Source organism: Herpailurus yagouaroundi, unplaced genomic scaffold (genome assembly GCF_014898765.1).
Source record: "Herpailurus yagouaroundi ecotype Mexico unplaced genomic scaffold, PumYag 193, whole genome shotgun sequence".
NCBI lineage: Eukaryota > Metazoa > Chordata > Mammalia > Carnivora > Felidae > Herpailurus > Herpailurus yagouaroundi.
In genome coordinates this window covers 5100597-5115963 of record NW_024412424.1, presented here as the reverse complement: position 1 = coordinate 5115963, position 15367 = coordinate 5100597, and the positions used below count along the sequence as shown (strand labels likewise).

The 15367-nt window shown below is 52.5% G+C and overlaps 1 protein-coding gene across 1 annotated transcript in view; it reads right to left on the bottom strand.

Moving 5' to 3' along the window:
* FAM240A (family with sequence similarity 240 member A) overlaps positions 1-3008 on the bottom strand; it is a 5286-nt gene extending 2278 nt beyond the window's left edge. The window contains exon 1 of the mRNA XM_040445136.1: positions 2860-3008. Within this exon, the coding sequence (XP_040301070.1) occupies positions 2860-3002 (143 nt within the window). The 5' untranslated portion in view covers positions 3003-3008. The remainder of the gene's footprint in view (positions 1-2859) is intronic.
* Positions 3009-15367: the final 12359 nt, after the last annotated feature.

Genomic DNA, 15367 nt, shown 5'->3' with positions numbered 1-15367 from the left:
TTTTTGGGACAGAGAGAGACAGAGCATGAACGGGGGAGGGGCAGAGAGAGAGGGAGACACAGAATCGGAAACAGGGTGAAAATATTCTATCTTAACCCTAATCAAAGAAAGCTGGAGTGTAATATCAGGCAAGGTAGATTTCACAGCCAAGAACATCACCAAGGAGAAAGAGGGTCGTTTGGCAACAAGGGGGTCAATTTATCAAGAGGATGTAACGATCTTAAACATTTGTGCGAAAACAGAGCTTCAAAATACACGAAACGAAATGCGACAGAGCTGTTAGGAGACATAGACAGATCTGCGAAGACAGCTGGATTTCAATACCCACGTTTCAGAACAAGAGGCAAGACCTCAGTAGGGCTGTGGAACTCTGAGCAACACTACCAACCGACCGCTCCCCGCTGGTGAAAGGCGGGGACTCTCCAACAGCCCTCTCCTCCTAGTGTCCGTGGGAAAAGTCATAAGGAGAAAATAAAGGCACGGGGAGATCTGCGGGCTCACCCAGAGGCCACAGGGGCTGGGGCCGTTCCTCTGGGGTCTGGTCTCTGCTGTATTTAATCCTGGACTAAGTGGCCACGTGCGGGGGCGGGGGGGAGGGGCTGGGGGTTGGGCGGGGGAGAAGGAACTGACGTTATCCTGTTCCGGCCTCGGAACAGGCTAATGAACCGGGCCATCTCCTCCATTTTGTGCCGGGACAAGACGGATTACCCGGTAAGAGCAGAGACCCTCTGGAGGAGGCCACCGGGTTCAAATGGGAAGAGGAGGAGAAGGATGAGCAAATTCGAGTCTCGCCGTCCCACCAGCCAGAAAGCGTCCCCCTGCGGTCTTCCGTTAAGTTGCATAGACGGACACTGTGCATATACATTGTCATGTTTTAATTTTTTGACATTTATTCCTTTTTTGAGAAATAGTGTGAGCAGGGAGAGGGGCCGAGAGAGGGGGAGACACAGAATCCGAAGCAGGCTCCAGGCGCCGAGCTGTCAGCACAGAGCCTGACACGGGGCTCGAACCCACGGACCGCGAGATCATGACCTGAGCCGAAGTCGCCCGCTTAACCCACTGAGCCACCCAGGTGCCCCTGTCATGCTTTAACAGACTGGAGCCGGTTTGCTCATCCCTCGGCGTGCACCTCACTTTCTGCATCTTCCTTAGGCAGTTCCACGGCACCCGATGCCTTCTGCGCGCTCCCCGGCGTGGGGGGGGGGGGGGGGGCCCCCCCCCGGGCCCCGGGGGGGGCGCGGGGGGGGGGGGGGGGGGGGGGAGACACACGCGTGCACGGCGTGCTGAGTGGCCTGGCCTGGGGAAGGAAGGTGGCAGGGACCACAGAAATGACTGACCGCCCACCTCAGCTTCTCAGACAATCCCCGGAGGAGACGCCCTAACACGGTGCTCCAGCAGCGAGGACAGCCCGCTTCCCCTTGCCCGTGGCCAGGAATGAGGCCCAGCAGCTCTCCATTCGTACAAGAGGCTGGGTTCCCCTTGGGACTCAGGAGGGCGCTTGGAAGGCAACAGCGAGTCTAAGTCGCGCAGACTGGTGCATGTCGTTGGCCCAGCAAGCACGCACTGGCAGCGTGGAGTCACGGGCCCTGACGTCGGGCTGATCCCCCTGGCCATACACAAGCTGTGCCCTCTGCAAACATACGGCGGCTGAGCTGTTCCATGGGGACGGAGGACCCAGACGGGCCTGTCCCCTCACTGGCTCTGAAGTGGAGGTGGCGCGTGCGGGTGGTGAGCCGCCGAGGTCCCCACAGCCATGGCGGCCCTGGGTCTGCTCAAGGGAGTCGCCGCTCTGCCCTGGGTGGACTGGTTTGGCTGCCTCGGGGATGCCCGGCAGAGGGGTGACCCCCCATCAGCCCCCCTCAGAGAACCTCGCAGGGTGTCCCATGTCTTCACCCAGACGAGCCCTGAGAATCGGTCACGGTCTCCTTTGCTTGATTGCTCTTTACGGGCTCATCTGCTGACCTGCTCCCCAAATTTAGGGCGACCCTCATGCACTAGAAATGGTGCCAGAGGGGAGATTTTTCCATTTCTAAAGATACGGATCAAAGGGTACATTTGTTAATGTAGAAGAATTTTAAAAACTACTGCCCGAGGGCGCCTGGATGGCTCAGTAGATTGGGCGTCCGACTTTGGCTCAGGTCATGATCTCATGGTTTGTGGGTTCGAGCCCCGCATCAGGCTCTCTGCTGTCAGTGCAGACCCTGCTTCGGATCTTCGTCTCCCTCTCTCTGCCCCTCCCCAACTCTCGTGCTCTCTCTCTCTCTCGAAAATAAATAAACATTAAAAAAAAAAAAAGAAAAGCAAACATAAAAAATTGCTGCCCGTAAGTATAGGTGATGGCAGGAACATATGCCGGGAAAATTAAAATAATGATGTTCTCTAAGATGCCCATCTGGCCTTCTTCTGGGGAAATGAATTTTGCTTTAAAAAAAATAGGCAAACAAGGGCAGTAATGCTTCACCCATGTGTGTTCATGGCAGGGATGCTGACAGCGGGGAGGTTGTGCCTGGGAGGCCGGGGATATGGGAATTCTATCTTCCGCTCAGTTTTGCTGGGAACCTAAAACTGCCCTAAAGAATAAAGTCTATTTTGTTTTTAGTGGCGTCTGGGTGGCTCAGACGGTTAAGCGTCTGCCTTTGGCTCGGGTCATGATCTCACGGTCTGTGAGTTCGAGCCCCGCGTCGGGCTCCGGGCTGACGGCGCAGAGCCCGCTTCAGATCCTCCTCTGTCTCCCCCTCTCTCTGCCCCTGCCGTGCTCATGCTCTTTTCTCTCTCAAAAGTAAATAAATAAATGTCTATTCTTAAAATCGAATGAATAGTTAAAAAAAAAAAAAAAAAAAAGACAAACGAGCCACGTACTTTCTCAGGGCGCTTTTTCCCAGGCGATATTCCTCCGACTGTCGGTAGTAGGTCTGCTTGCCGATCTCCCGTTCCCAGAAACGCTTGAGCTCGTGGCAGGTGTTTCCGCAGAAGACTTCCCGGCGGACGTACTGATTGTTCATCCCCTTGAAAAGGAAAGTATCAGTCGAACCCCCGTGGAACACGCTCCCTCAGACTCTGGGGGGTACAGACTATTTGAATCCAGCCCCTGCCACTTATCTGAGGGGGTCCTGGCCAGCAGCAGAACCTCACGGGGGTGGCGGGTGGGTTGGCCACACGGCCTGTCGTCGGGATACAGTGGTGTGAATGCCGAAGTCCCCCCGCGGAGCGAGGCCGGGCAGAGACCTCTGCCCTTCCGTCCTCCTTCCGGAAGAGTGGGCCTTCTCAACTCTGCATCAGCAGGTGACGCGTGCCAGGCTTGGATGCACGGTCTAGTTCGTTATCGATGCCCGCAGCACCCCCATGAGTGGGCGTTACCCTCCTCATTTTATGGGGGAGACGTGTGACCAGTTACAGAACTTGCCTGTGGCCCCATGACTGTAACTAACAGAAGGCAGGCTGCATACTTCTGCGTGTCTTCAAGCCCTTTACTAAAGGGGTTTGTCACACGTGACGGTCCCAGTGTCTGATACACGTGGAGCCGGCAGCTTTGAGGTGTGTGTGTGTGTGGGGGGTGTGGGTGTGGGTGCACGCACTTGGGTGTGGAACGCTCCAGGTCAGACACTCAAGAACGATCGCTGTTTTACACGAAGAAACTCTGACCCACTCCCAGACCTCACTGGGTCCGGGGGACAGGTCAGAAGCAGGGACCGGAGGGGAGAGGGGTGCAGGGTGAGGAGCAGCGGGTTATTGGAAATGCCCGGAGAGACGCAATGACCATGCGGTGGAGGCCAGGTTAATGGAAAATGGACGGGTTCACAAGGCATCTTGGGGGGTGGCCAACTCCACCTGCCAAATGCGGGTGAGGGGCTGTCGGTGGAGACTCTGACGCCTGTGCAAAGATGGGAAGCAGCAGAGGAGGGGTGCTCGCGGGGAGGGACCTTGAGCCATGCCGGGCAGAATCTGAGATGCCTGGGTGCTACCAACCCGGGGGAAGAGGGAGACGGGCATCTGGACCTAGGGTCCGGATCTCAGCCTGCTGGTCTGGACCACAGCTTTCTCGCGGAGACGGACTGGGGTGGTGGGGCGGGGTGGAAGGAGAGAGGGTCTGAACCCAGACATTGACCGTGGACCTGTGTTCACACCTTCTGCTTGTCAGTAAATTTCTCTGGGCCTCAGTCTCTTCACCTTTAAAATTCCTCTGAAGATCAGTGGGCGCCTGAGCGTCCGACTTCGGGTCAGGTCGTGATCTCGCAGTTTGTGGGTTCGAGCCCCACATCGGGCTTTGCGCTGACAGGGTGGAGCCTGCCTCTAATTCATTGTCTCTCTCTCTCTCTCTACCCCTCTCCCGCTCGTGTGCTCTCTCTCTCTCTCTCAAAAATAAACATTAAACGGGGCGCCTGGGTGGCGCAGTCGGTTAAGCGTCCGACTTCAGCCAGGTCACGATCTCGCGGTCCGTGGGTTCGAGCCCCGCGTCGGGCTCTGGGCTGATGGCTCAGAGCCTGGAGCCTGTTTCCGATTCTGTGTCTCCCTCTCTCTCTGCCCCTCCCCCGTTCATGCTCTGTCTCTCTCTGTCCCAAAAATAAATAAACGTTGAAAAAAAATTAAAAAAAAAAACATTAAAAAATAAAATAATATTTCTCTGAAGATCACAATGTAATCGTGGATGTGAAACTATTTAGCACTGTATAAATTTCTGAATAAAGACAACGTTTATAGTTCGTCAACCTTAGATTGCACAGGGCATGATACTATAATTAACAGCAATAATAACTCCTCCAACTCTCTATAGAAAAGAAATAATTGCACTTCTCTTTCCTTCTGGATCAACGGCTATTGACCTTGGCTGCCCGTTGGAATCTCTTGGGGAGCTTTACAAAGACCTGACGCCAGGGCTTTATCCCCAGGGCGTCCGATTTCAGCGGCCCGTGGTGTGGCCTGGGCATCAGGGATTTTTCAAGCTCCCGCCCTGTGATTCCAGGGTGCAGCCAAGGTGAGAACTGCCATCTTGAATCCTGTCCTCTCGTGCTGTGGTCACATCTCTGTCCGGCGCTGGGTCCAAGGAAGCCGAGGTGACGAGGGCTGGGCATAGAGGCCTAAGGAGTATAACAGTCATAGCCATCTTGCAAAGTAGGCACTATCTTCCCATCTTGCAGGTAAGAAAACTGAGGTTCAGAGGTAGCCATCTGACTTCATCAAAGTCATTCAGAGGTTGAGTGGGGCAGGTGTCCTACTCGGGGCCCAGGCTCCATCCACTGCCCCTAGCTGTTGGCCATGGAGGAGGAATGTGACTCTCTTACCCCCTGGAAGTGCTCAGTGATCTCGTACTTCCCTGGAAATATAGCAGAGGGCTCACTGACTGCAGTGAGCCCCCCTGCCTCAGAGCAGAATTTGTCAGAAACGGATCTTTCCTGTTTTATCTCGATGTCTTGAGCGCATAGCCGTGCTCAATAAATACTTGTTGAATTGACGAAATGGGGGGGGGGGGGGGGGGGGGGGGGGGTGATTCCTCTGCAGTGCTTTGGGCATCGAGGGCAAGTCTACAGGGACAGTAAGAGGGACACTGTCACGTCACCTTGCCTGGCCACTGGCCCTGGTGGACCTGGCCAGCGAATGTGGCTGCAGAACATGTTTCTCGGGGAGGGCAAAGGAAAGAACCCGCTGATCCTGAGAATTGTGAGTTCATGTGAAGTTTCTGGCGTGCAGGGGAGAGTCAGTTTGGGGGAGTAAATGCTCATTAGAGTTTTTTGCCCACAGAATTTGGAGGGTTCATTTTTCCTCTGAAGTTGTTGTTTTTTTTTTTTTAATGTTTAAGAAAATGGGAAGGCTCTTGGGGCGCCCGGTGGTTCCGTCGATTAGCGGTGAAGTGTCTGACTTCCGCTCAGGTCCTGATCTCAAGGTTCATGAGTTTGAGCCCCGCGTCGGGCTCTGTGCTGACAGCTCAGAGCCTGGAGCCTGCTTCCATTCTGGGTTTCCCTGTCTCTCTGCCTGTCTGCGTCTGGGCAGCCTCCAGACCCAAACACAGCGAGTGCGGCCTGGCGAGCCTCAGGCTTCCATTTCTTTCTCTCTTTTTTTTTTTTCTTCAGTGATTATTTATTTTTGAGAGAGACAGAGCGTGAGCAGGGGAGGGGCAGAGAGAGAGAGGGAGACACAGAATCGGAAGCAGGCTCCAGGCTCTGAGCTGTCAGCACAGAGCCCGACGCGGGGCTCAAACCCATGCACTGTGAGATCGTGACCCGAGCCAAAGTTGGACGCTTAACTGACTGAGCCACCCAGTCGCCCCTCAAAACGTGTTTTTTAAAAGTTTTTTTATTTATTTTGAGAGAGACAGAGAAAGCCAGTGGGAGAGGGGCAGAAAGAGAGGGAGAGGGAGAATTCCCAGCAGGCTCCCCACTGTCAGCGCTGAGCCCGATGCAGGGCTCGAACTCACAACCCACGAGATCATGACCTGGGCGGAAACCCAGAGTCGGACGCTTAACCTGCTGAGCCACCCAGGCGCCCCCTTTTGAAAATTTTTTTGAATTTCTTTTTTTTTTCAACGTTTTATTTTTATTTTTGGGACAGAGAGAGACAGAGCATGAACGGGGGAGGGGCAGAGAGAGAGGGAGACACAGAATCGGAAACAGGCTCCAGGCTCCGAGCCATCAGCCCAGAGCCTGACGCGGGGCTCGAACTCACGGACCGCGAGATCGTGACCTGGCTGAAGTCGGACGCTTAACCGACTGCGCCACCCAGGTGCCCCAGAAAATTTTTTTGAATTTCTTATCAAAACACTTCTTCCTGGACCCTGCTGGCCGCAGGAAAAAGAGGGTCTGGGCCCCACTGGGCCTGTTTGCAGCCATAAACGTAATGCCCTGCACCCCGCTTTCAGATGTGTTCTGGCGCTGTGCTCCAGGGCTGGCCCCCCAAACCATCTGCAAACGCCCACCTCCGCTCCCCAGCCCTCCTCAGCGCGCCCTGCGCGCTCTAGCTCTCTTCTTTTGTTACAGAGGGACTCAGGGTGCCCCTCTGGCCTCTCCCTTCCCTGAGCCACACCCTGTGCCTGGGCTGCAAAGGGCTGTCCTGGTCTGCTGCTCTTCTGTCATCCTGTCCCCGCAGCTCCCGGGCGTCGGATATTCGTGAAATCTCCTCTCACCTGTAGCAGGTGTGCGGGTGTACCTGCTCTGCCCGCTTAACGCACGGTGTTCCCTGCTCACTCCCGGGACACGGACTCCCCACCCAGCAGGCGGGAGGGTAGGAGAGAGGAGGACGGGCACCCTGCAGCGGTCCCCTCAGAGCTTCAGGGTTTCCTTTATGCGTCCTGCACCTCCGTGTTGTCTTCTGTGAAATGGGATTTTTATGAAGGTTCAATCAGATCACGCTCCTGAAAATGCCTCACACAGACGTGTGTCCAGCATCCTTCTAGGTGGCCCTCTGATTTTCTCAGGCTGTTGCCGGGCACAGGGACGTCATTAGCCATGGCGAATAGAGCATATTCGAAAACCCTAAGTTAAGTGTCACTTTTCCTTATATGTACATAATATCGAATGTTTGGCCTCTGGACTACGTACGTGGCCAGGATTCATTTGGCTTTGTTCCTGGTCTGTTGGGCTCCTATGTAGGGACACTTAGATGACAAGGCAGAAGCTTCTCAGGTTTTTAGATTAGACAACGTCCCATCTAGGGTCACGCTCAGAGGAGCATTTGGTAAAAGCTTGTGACCGGTGTCATTCTTATGTCCTTTCACCTCTGATACACCGGAGATGAGCCTCACCACGCCCACTCATCGGGGGGTGCCCACATTTGTAAGAAGGAAGATCTGATCGTGTGTTCCCAAGGGAGAGCCGAGTCCCTTCTGGGGTGAACGCTGGCGTCTATCTCCACTTCTGTCTCCACCGTGTTATTTTACAACCTAACCAGCTGTTTTGCTGGAAAACGCCAACGCCACTATGGTGCAAAGGAGCAGGCTCTCTAAGAAAAAATGCATTTTGCTGTTGGACGAGCTACCTCATCCTCTTCCTAACTTTCAGCCATCGTCCCCGATATGACCAGCACGGTGGCAGCTGCCGTTAACCGGTTGTGTAACATCAAGGAGGCAAAATTGATGACAACTTTTAGGAAAACACACAAGTACGAGAGGAGAGAGGGAGTTCAAGACATCTGGGACTCCTAACCCCCCAACCCCAGGGACTGGTGATACTAGGATGATTCAGGGTCCCCTCAGGGGACTTCAGGTGTAACAGGGGGTGAGCTGTGACGGGAGCTGAAATGGGGGTGGGGTGGGGCACAGGAGGAGTCACCTGACCCGGTCTGAGGGGTTCAAGGGCCTGCAGGATGAGTGGGTGGGAGCACCCAGGGTGCGGGGAGGAGGTGATGAGAGCCCCCAGAAGCAGAGCCCACTGAGACGGAGGGGCGTGGCCTGGGGGGGCAGGAGAGGGGACTTACTGCAAAGGGGCATGAGGGACTTTCTAGGGTTCTGGAAATGTTCTATAGCTTATTTCTAGAGATGGTTTGCCAAAACTTATCAAATCGTACACTTGAACCGGGTGTATTTTATTCACATAGGTGATGCCTCAGTAGAAGCCGAGAAGAAATGTCTTCTGCCTTTGGACTCGAGATGCATCCAAGTTCCCCGGTTCTAACCTCGCGGGAGACTCTGGTGGCGCGTAGTGTTGGGGGTTAGCCCCTTGCTCCACGGGTAACACGTGTTCCTGTGAGCGTGTGTGTGTTTTCGTTTCCTGGCTTCCAAAATGGAGACAGCTCCTGTACCTTGAGGACGAGGCAAGGAAGATATGAATAGCTGGAAAACCCTTTAGAAACAGAGGGCATTGTCCTTGATAAAGAAACGGCTCAGGATGCATGAGGGGCTCAGTGGGTTAAGCCTCTGACTCTTGCTTTCGGCTCAGGTCATGATCTCTCGGTTTGTGGGATCGAACCCCGTGTCGGGCTCGGCATTGATAGTACGGAGCCTGCTTGGGATTCTCTCTCTCTCCCTCTCTCTCTCTGCCCCTCCCCCGTTTACCCTCTCTCAGACATGAATAACCTTAAAAAAAAAATAAAAGAAAGAAACGGCTCTGTTCTCTCCATCTCCTCCACCAAGAATACCATCACCGGTGCACTCCCACTGAGAGAATTGGTCACGTTATTTCCAGCCGATCGTCACCAGCTCGGAAAAGCCGTAACTTCGGGGCCAATGGCGAACTTTAGGTCACAAAATCAATTCGTGCTCGAGGATGATGGCACGTAACCCCTTCACAGCACCTCGGTTCCACGAATTGTACGGAACTTCTACGTCGGTGAGGCTTCTGTGCTGCATGGAAGGCCAGCTGGTGTTAGAGTCACCCAGAACAAAGGTGCACTTGTCCCCTGTGAGCCCTGACACCGTGCAAACCGTTTACTATCCCAGGCCTCAGGTTCCTGGGAGGATTAAACCTAAACTGAGGAATGTGAGTCTTCTTCTTCTTCTTTTTTTTTTTTTATTAAGAATTTTGGCTTATGCTGGTCATTCTCAGGACTCCTGGCGAGAGCAGCTCGTTGCACATGGCGGACCATACGTGCCACCAAGCTGCTGCTTACGCTGCCGACGCCTGATAAGAGCGGCCATTTTGTGACAATTTTCCACCACGTTTCAACAAGCTTCGTGGAGGTCATGGCTTGAAGTGGAACGGAGGGTTCTGGCCCCAGATAAGTGGAGGAAGCGCTCTTCCCCCGTCTCTCCAGAGAATGCAGCTCCAGAGACAGTAGACGAAGACACAGGACAGCTGATGGAAGACGCTAGAGAGGAAACGGTAGCAGGTGGGTCTGAGAAAACCAGAATTCCTATTACCGTTGAATGGCACCAAGTTTTTACTGTGGGATCCAGGCAGGAGCACAGCCAGAGAGAGCTCCCCATCCCCTGATTTTAGGGAGAAAGGACACTCGTAATGCTCAGGGAAGGAGGGAAATTACGTGCTTTTCCTTTCTCTAGTCTCTTGGTCTCCAGGAGGTTCCGAGGCGTGGGAGGTGTGGCGGTGGAATGGACCACTGGCAATATCAAGACAAAACCCGGAGGGCAGCACAACTTGGTCCGCCAGGAGGGGCTGTGGTCCTCTTGGTGGGGCCACCCCTGCAGCTCTTCTCTTGGCCCCCTCTGCACTTGACCCCAGATAGAAGTGCAGCACCAGAAGCACTCAGCAGACCAGGTAACTAAAGCTTAGGTTTCGGGCCAAAGGACTGAAAAGGGGAGTCCAGGGAACTGGAAATTACCGGGGATACCATGGAAGTGGGTGGACTCACAAGTTACTTCAAAGTCACTTACAGACGCCTAAGCTGGCCTCTGGGCTGCCCGCGCACGAATCTGACCGAAACAGGGAACTAGCGGAGAGAAATTCATGCACAGATCTGGAAAAATCGAACAGCATCACCAGCCAGCTAGGTCTGAGTGTAATTTATAGATCTCTCCACCCCAGGGTGGCAGAACACACATTCTTTTCTGGTGCACATGACACAAACCATGGAAAAAAAAATTCCTAGAACTAATTCCTAGCAAGACAGGAGATGGCGGCATAAAAATTAATACACGTCAGCAACGGACAGCTGGACACCGGAACTCAAAACACAACACCATTCACAGTAACTCCCCGAAATGAAATACTTAGGGGCACATCTAACAAAACACGTACAAAGTACGTTTGCTAACAACTGCAAAGTGCTGATGAACGAAATGTTGACAGCTCAGAGCCTTCTTTGGATCCTGTGTCCCCCCCCCACCCCCGCCCCCGCCTCTCCCCTGCTTGCGTTCTGTGTGTGTGTGTCTCAAAAATAAATAAACATTAAAAAAAATTTTTTTTAAAGGATCATAGGTCTGATATAAAATATAAAACTCTAAAACTTTTAGCAGAAAACATAAGAGAAGTTTTTGGGGCTTGGGGTTAGGCAGAGTTTAAAAAATTTTTTTTTGATGTTTATTTATTTTTGAAGGAGAGAGAGACAGAGCGTGAAGGGGGAGGGGCAGAGAGAGAGGGAGACACAGAATCCTAAACAGGCTCCAGGCTCTGAGATGTCAGCACAGAGCCCGATATGGGGCTGGAACCCGTAAACCAAGAGATCATGACCCGAGCCCAAGTCAGAGGCTTAACTGACTGAGCCACCCAGGAGCCCCGGGGGTTAGGCAGAGTTTTTTTTTTTTTTAATTTTTTTTTTCAACGTTTATTTATTTTTGGGACAGAGAGAGACAGAGCATGAACGGGGAGGGGCAGAGAGAGAGGGAGACACAGAATCGGAAACAGGCTCCAGGCTCTGAGCCATCAGCCCAGAGCCCGACGCGGGGCTCGAACTCACAGACCGCGAGATCGTGACCTGGCTGAAGTCGGACGCTTAACCGACTGCGCCACCCAGGTGCCCCAGGCAGAGTTTTTAAGTGTGACACCAAAAGGAGCCTAATCCAGAAAGGAAAAATCGCCACCTTGGGGTTCATCAACATTTAAAAACTTTGTCCAGCAAAAGGCAGTTAAGGGAATGAAGCACAAGGTACAAATTGAAAAATATATATATATGCACAAATCACAGAGACGACAAAGGGTTTGTATCCAGAATATATAAAGAACTCTCAAAATTCAACACGATGAAAGCAAACGACCCATTAACAGATGGGCAGCGCACTTTAACAGACGCTTCATCAAAGAGGATGCAAATATATCGAGTAAGTCCAGTGGAAGACGTTGAACATCATTAGCCACTGGGGAAATGCCAGTTCAAACCAGGCGGAGATACCATTGCCCCCCCCCCCCAAGACTGGCCCAAATAAGATTCATTGACAACATGGAGTGCGAGACAGGATGGGTGTGAAGCGATTGGAAGGCTCAGACGCCGCTGCTGGGGGCCTGCCACGTGGTACAAGAATCATTCTTACAAGAATTATTTCTTACAAAGCGAAATGAAGACCGCAATACCACTCCCGGGTATTGAGCCTAGAGAAATGCGAGCTTATGTTCTAGCAACAGCCTATACGCCTGTGCACAGTTCCCTTCATAACTGCCACAAAATGGAAACAACTTAACAGTCCTTCAGTGAGCGAAAGGGTAAAAACTGGCAAACACCTGGGGGGGGAGGCCCCGGGTAAAAACTGACAAACACCTGGGGAGGGAGGCCCCCCCGGGTGGCTCAGTCGGTTAAGCGTCTGACTCTTCGATTTCGGCTCAGGTCATGATCTCGCGGTTCCATGAGTTCAAGTCCCGCATCAGGCTCTGTGATGACAGCTCGGAGCCTGGAGCCTGCTTCGGATTCTGGGTCTCCCTCTCTCTCTGCCCCTCCCCTGCTCATCCTCTCTCTCTCTCTCAAAAATAAACATTAAAAAAAAATTTGTTTAAATGTATCCCGACTTTTTGCTGATTTGATAAGATTCAGCCATTGATTGTTTAAGATCATTTACTGTCCCTGAAACACCACCGAACCCTGATAACTCAATTGTCCCATGAGTTGGCAGCACGGGCATCACCTAGAAGTTGCTGCAAATGCAGAATTCATCAAGGCCAAGATTTGAATCAAAAACTGCATTTTAACCTAATCCCCAGATGATTCACGTGCATGTTAAAGTTTCGGAAGCTCTGCCTCAGAATTACAAAGCCCCAGATTTAGTCCGTGCTTTTAAGCATCAGCCTTCTGAGAATCCCCCTGTGGCTGAGCATCTCTGTTTAAATATTCCTCGAGGATATTGGTTCTGGAGGTTTCCACATCTCTTCCTCAACAGGCACTGTTTTCTTTCTAGTATTGCGTCTTGTCAGAGCCATGTTAAGTGAACACAACACTGGTACTGATTTCTGGCTTTCTCATAGAGTTTAGCTCATTGTTTTAATGTTTTTATTTATTTTTGAGACAGAGAGAGACAGAGCATGAGCAGGGGAAGGGCAGAGAGAGGGGGAGACACAGAATCCGAAGCAGGCTCCAGGCTCCGAGCTGTCAGCCCCGAGCCCGACGCGGGGCTCGAACTCACGGAGCGTGAGATCATGACCTGAGCCGAAGTCAGACGCTTAACCGACCGAGCCACCCAGGAGCCCCGGGTTGAGCTCATTTTGAATGCATCATTTAAATCTATATCTTAGATATGGAAAAGCCCCATTAGGATGTCTAAGTCATTCCCCAGCAGAGGTAAGGTAGCAGGATGGGAGGGAAAGATACATCGCAGGGGCTGAAAAAGAGGTTTTCACAAGGGGTGTATCCGTTTCGCTTGCCCCAGAGAAGTGCAAGATGAACATCCAGCCTCCGGCACAATCAAGTTCAACATCGTTTACCTTTGAGATGAATCTGCGCCTGTCTTGATCCGGTGGAAAGGAGCGCAAATATTGCAGCTCTGACGGTTACAGAGGTCACAGCCCGGTCCCGAAGCCTCCGGGTCCCTACCCTTTATATGCCGCGCGGAGGAGTTACAGAAAGGCCTCAACCTTTCAAGGTTATGTGCACCCAATCAGTAGCAGAATCACCGAGGTCACATTCCAGGGACACGGTGGCCTCCTTCCTGGCGAAAAATAGCCCCAATCGCCTGCTCCCCCTACCCACCCCAGGGCGAGCAAGTTTCTGCTCTGGCAGGCCCTGCAGGGACCATGACTTGGCTGGAAGCGGAGTTATTGTCCAGAACATGTTCTGGATTATCCATGAGCTCAAACCTGCTGTGCATCAGCAGGCAAAACCGCCCTCCACCCCTCGGAGGGTGAGAGAGCCCGGGACGGCGTGACAAGTCACACTTCGAGGTCACTTTACAGGACGACTTAGAGAGGCGTGTTGTCCTTTGGAGCTGCTAATCCACACGTGGTACTTGGTGACAGCCTTTTAAGGTCTGCTTGGATCCCCCCCCCCCCCAACCTGGGAGAGCAGGAACTGGCCACCGGCGAGTATCTTCCAGAAAAGGGCACCAAATCGGGAAGGGCTGCCCAGCTGAAAGGGACCTTCACGCCATTTTGAGTTGTGTCCTTGGGTGAAACATCTGGAATCGTCCCTGCCTGAGAACAGTGTCAGCTCATCATTCAACCCGACTAGGTCACTATTAAGCATGCATGGGTGCGTGTGATTTACTTACCAGAGTCACAGTGTCAAAGCTCAATCCTTTGCTGTGAATCTTCAGAAAGTGAAGCCCCCCTCTTCCTCCCCCCAAAAAGAAAGAAAGAAAGAAAGAGAAGCCGGGTGGCGTCACCGACGTTGACTCTATGGAGCTGTTTCAGGAAGGCTCTCCGTACCCACGCGGATGCCTGATGGAGCAGCGGGTGGGGCTTATCCTGGGGAGGGAGGGAGGTAGGCCTGGAAGCCACTCTTCGAAGCACCCCTTCTTCACAATGAGAACACCGAAATCCCCAAAGCACACTTAAAGAGAAAAGTACCCATTTTCCAGGCCGCCTGCTCAGCTGGTTAAGTGTCCGACTCTTGGTTTCCGCTCAGGTCATGATCTCGCCGTTTCGTGAGTTTGAGCCCCGCGTTGGGTTCTGCGCTGGCAGCACAGAGCCTGCCTGGGATTCTCTCTCTCTCCCTCTTTCTCTCTCTCTCTCTCTCTCTGTTCCTCCTCCACTCGCTCTTTCTCTCTCTCTCTCTCAAAATAAATAAATACACTTAAAAAAAATACCTGTTTTCCTTGTGCGTTCCTGCCGGTAAGTGTAACATGCAAGCAGAGAGGGTAGGATAGCAAGGCTAGTAAAATATTTTCTAGTGCACTTTTTAAAAAATTTTTTTAAATTTTTTTTTTAAATTTTTTTTTCAACGTTTATTTATTTTTGGGACAGAGAGAGACAGAGCATGAATGGGGAAGGGGCAGAGAGAGAGGGAGACACAGAATCGGAAACAGGCTCCAGGCTCTGAGCCATCAGCCCAGAGCCCGACGCGGGGCTCGAACTCACGGACCGCGAGATCGCGACCTGGCTGAAGTTGGACGCTCAACCGACTGCGCCACCCAGGCGCCCCAAAATTTTAATTTATTTTTTATATATACTTGATGGTCAAGTTGGCTAGCATGCAGTGTATATGGTGTGCTCTTGGTTTTGGGGGGGGGGGAGATTCCCATGATTCATTGCTTCCATACAACACCCAGTGCTCATCTCAACAAGCGCCCTCCTCGATGCCCATCACCCATTTTCCCCTCTACGCTGCCCTCCCGCACCCCCTCGGTTTGTTCTCTGTATTTAAGAGTCTCTTATGGTTTGCCTCCCTCTCTGTGGATGGCATTATGCTAAGTGAAATAAGCCAGTCAGAGAAAGACAGATATCATATGTTTTCACTCATACGTGGAAATTGGGGAACTTAACAGAAGACCATGGGGGAAGGGAAGGGGAACAAAATCATTTCTACTGCACTTATAAAAAGTACCCCTGGGCAGCTGGGTGGCTCGGTTGGTTAATCATCCGACTCGGCTCAGGTCATGATCTCATGGTTGGGGAGTTCGAGTCCCATG